The sequence below is a fragment of the Colobus angolensis genome, unplaced genomic scaffold (assembly GCF_000951035.1).
Source record: "Colobus angolensis palliatus isolate OR3802 unplaced genomic scaffold, Cang.pa_1.0 Scaffold65, whole genome shotgun sequence".
NCBI lineage: Eukaryota > Metazoa > Chordata > Mammalia > Primates > Cercopithecidae > Colobus > Colobus angolensis.
In genome coordinates, this window is record NW_012120154.1 from 2,730,549 (window position 1) to 2,732,865 (window position 2,317).

The window sequence follows — 2,317 nt, forward strand, 5'->3', positions numbered from 1 at the left end:
GAGCCGAGATCACGCCACTGCACTCCAGCCTGGGTGACAGAGTGAGACTCCATCTCAAAAATAAACAAACAAATAAATAAATAAATAAAGCTATGTTTATATTTCCTTTCCGAATTGGTAACAGTGTCCCTCACTTGTCACCAGTGTCACTTGTCAACAGTGCACCTCACATGTCAGGTTACCTGTTCTGTTATGGAAGGTGAGGTGAGGTGTCCTGAAAAGGGGGCAGGTCCACAACATGGCAGAGCTGACAACGACAACCCCCAACCTGTACATTTGCTTTCAGCATAGTGCAACCTATCACAATTCACCTAGGCCTAGTTAAGTAGATTTACTGATAACACCCTGGTTTTGAGGGAGGAAAGGAGGAGAGAAGCAAACTTTTTATTTAGGCTAGGCTCAGTGGCTCACACCTGTAATCCCAGCACTTTGGGAGGCCAGGGCAGGAGGATTGCTTGAGCACAGGAGTTCAAGACCAGCCTGGGCAACTTAGCAGGATCCGTCTCTACAAAAAAAAAAAAAGAACACACATATATAATATTAATAGAGAAAAGTCTACTACAAATCATAAGTGTAAGGTTTCATGAGTTTTTACTACACAAGTATAACCACCCTCCAGGGCCAGGCGTGGTAGTTTACATCTGAAATCCCAGCACTTTGTGAGGCCAAGGTGAGAGGATTGCTTGAGCCCAAGAGTTCACGACCAGCCTGAGTGATACAGTGAGACCCCCGTCTCTAAAAACATTAAAATCAAATATTTTTTTAAATTTTATTTTTTATTTGTGATTTTTTTTTTTTGAGACAGAGCCTTGCTCTGCGCCTCAGCCTCCCAAGTAGATGGGATTACAGGTGTGCACTACCACCCCCGGCTAATTTTTGTATTTTTAGTAGAGACGGGATTTCACCGTGTTTGGCCAGGCTGGTCCCAAACCCCTGACCTCAAGTGATCTGCCCACCTTGGCCTCCCAAAGTGCTGGAATTCCAGGTGTGAACAAACGCGCTGGCTCAAAACATTTTTTTAAAACTACCCTCCAGATCGGGATACAGAGCATTTCAGCACTCCATAAACCTCACCTGGCCACTGTACATGCACGGAATTGCACCGTGAGTCCTCGTTTGCATCTGGCTTCTCACACTCAACGTCACGTTTCTGACATTTGTCCATGTAGCTGTGTGTAGTTATAGTTTGTTCATTTGCATTGCTGGATAATATTCTATTGTATAAACACAGCAAAATTTACTTGTCTACAGAAGATGGACACTTGAGCTGTTTGCAGTTTTGTTTTGTTTTGTTTTGTTTTGAGACAGGGTCTCATTCTGGTGCCCCAGGTGGAGTGCTGTGGTACCATCTCTGTTCACTGTAGCCTCAGCCTCCCAGGCTCAGGTGATCCTCCCATCTCAGCCTCATGGGTAGCTGGGACTACAGGCACACACCACCATGCTGGCTAATTTTCTGCATTTTTAACAGAGATGGGAGTTTCATCATGTTGCCCAGTCTGGTCTTGGACTCTTAGGCTCAAGTGATCTGTCTGCCTCGGCCTCCCAAAGTGCTGGAATTACAGGTGTGAACCATCACGCCCGGCCTGTTTCTAGTTTTTGACCATCAAAAATAGTGCTGCTAGGCCAGGCATAGTGGCTTATGCCAGTAATCCTAGCACTTTGGGAGGCTAAGACAGGAGGATCACTTGATGCCAGGAGCTGGAGACTAGCCTGGGCAACATAATGAGACCTCATCTCTACAAAAAACTGAAAAACCAACCAGGCGTGGTGGTGTACCCTTGTAGTCCTAGCTACTCAGGAGGCTGAGGTGGAAGGATCGCTTGAGTCCAGGGGTTTGAGGCCGCAGTGAGCTATGATCACCATTGCACACTCCAGTCTGGGCAACAGAGCAAGACCCTGTCTCAAAAAAAAAAAGAAGTGCTGCTAAGAATATAAGAACATGAGGCTTGAGCATGTGTATCTACATGCATATGTACACTTTTCTGGTTTCACACTTAGGGTTAGAACTGTAGAGTCATAGAGCATTCACATATTTAGCTTTAACAGATACTGCCAAATGGTCTTCCGAAGTCATTGTACCAATTTAGACTCCTATCTGCAGTTTGTAAGACGCCTTGTCAATATCTGGCACTTTCTGTCTTTTTCATCTTACCCATTCTGGCAGGTATGTACTGGTGTTGCATTGTTTAATCTGCTTTTTCCAAATAACTAATTAAGTTGAGCATCATTTAACATACTCCTTGGACATATATGGATTTTTTTGTGACATGCTTGTTCATGTCTCTTGCCTTTTTTTTTTTTTTTTTGAGATGGAGTC

General features: G+C 44.4%; 1 protein-coding gene across 1 annotated transcript in view; it reads right to left on the reverse strand.

Annotated features, from left to right (window-relative positions):
* The window catches only part of CBY1 (chibby homolog 1 (Drosophila)), a 20,305-nt gene that overhangs the window by 8,139 nt on the left and 9,849 nt on the right, over nucleotides 1-2,317 (reverse strand). The window contains exon 2 of the mRNA XM_011964222.1: nucleotides 1,075-1,214. Coding sequence (XP_011819612.1) covers nucleotides 1,075-1,214 — 140 coding nt within the window. The remainder of the gene's footprint in view (nucleotides 1-1,074; nucleotides 1,215-2,317) is intronic.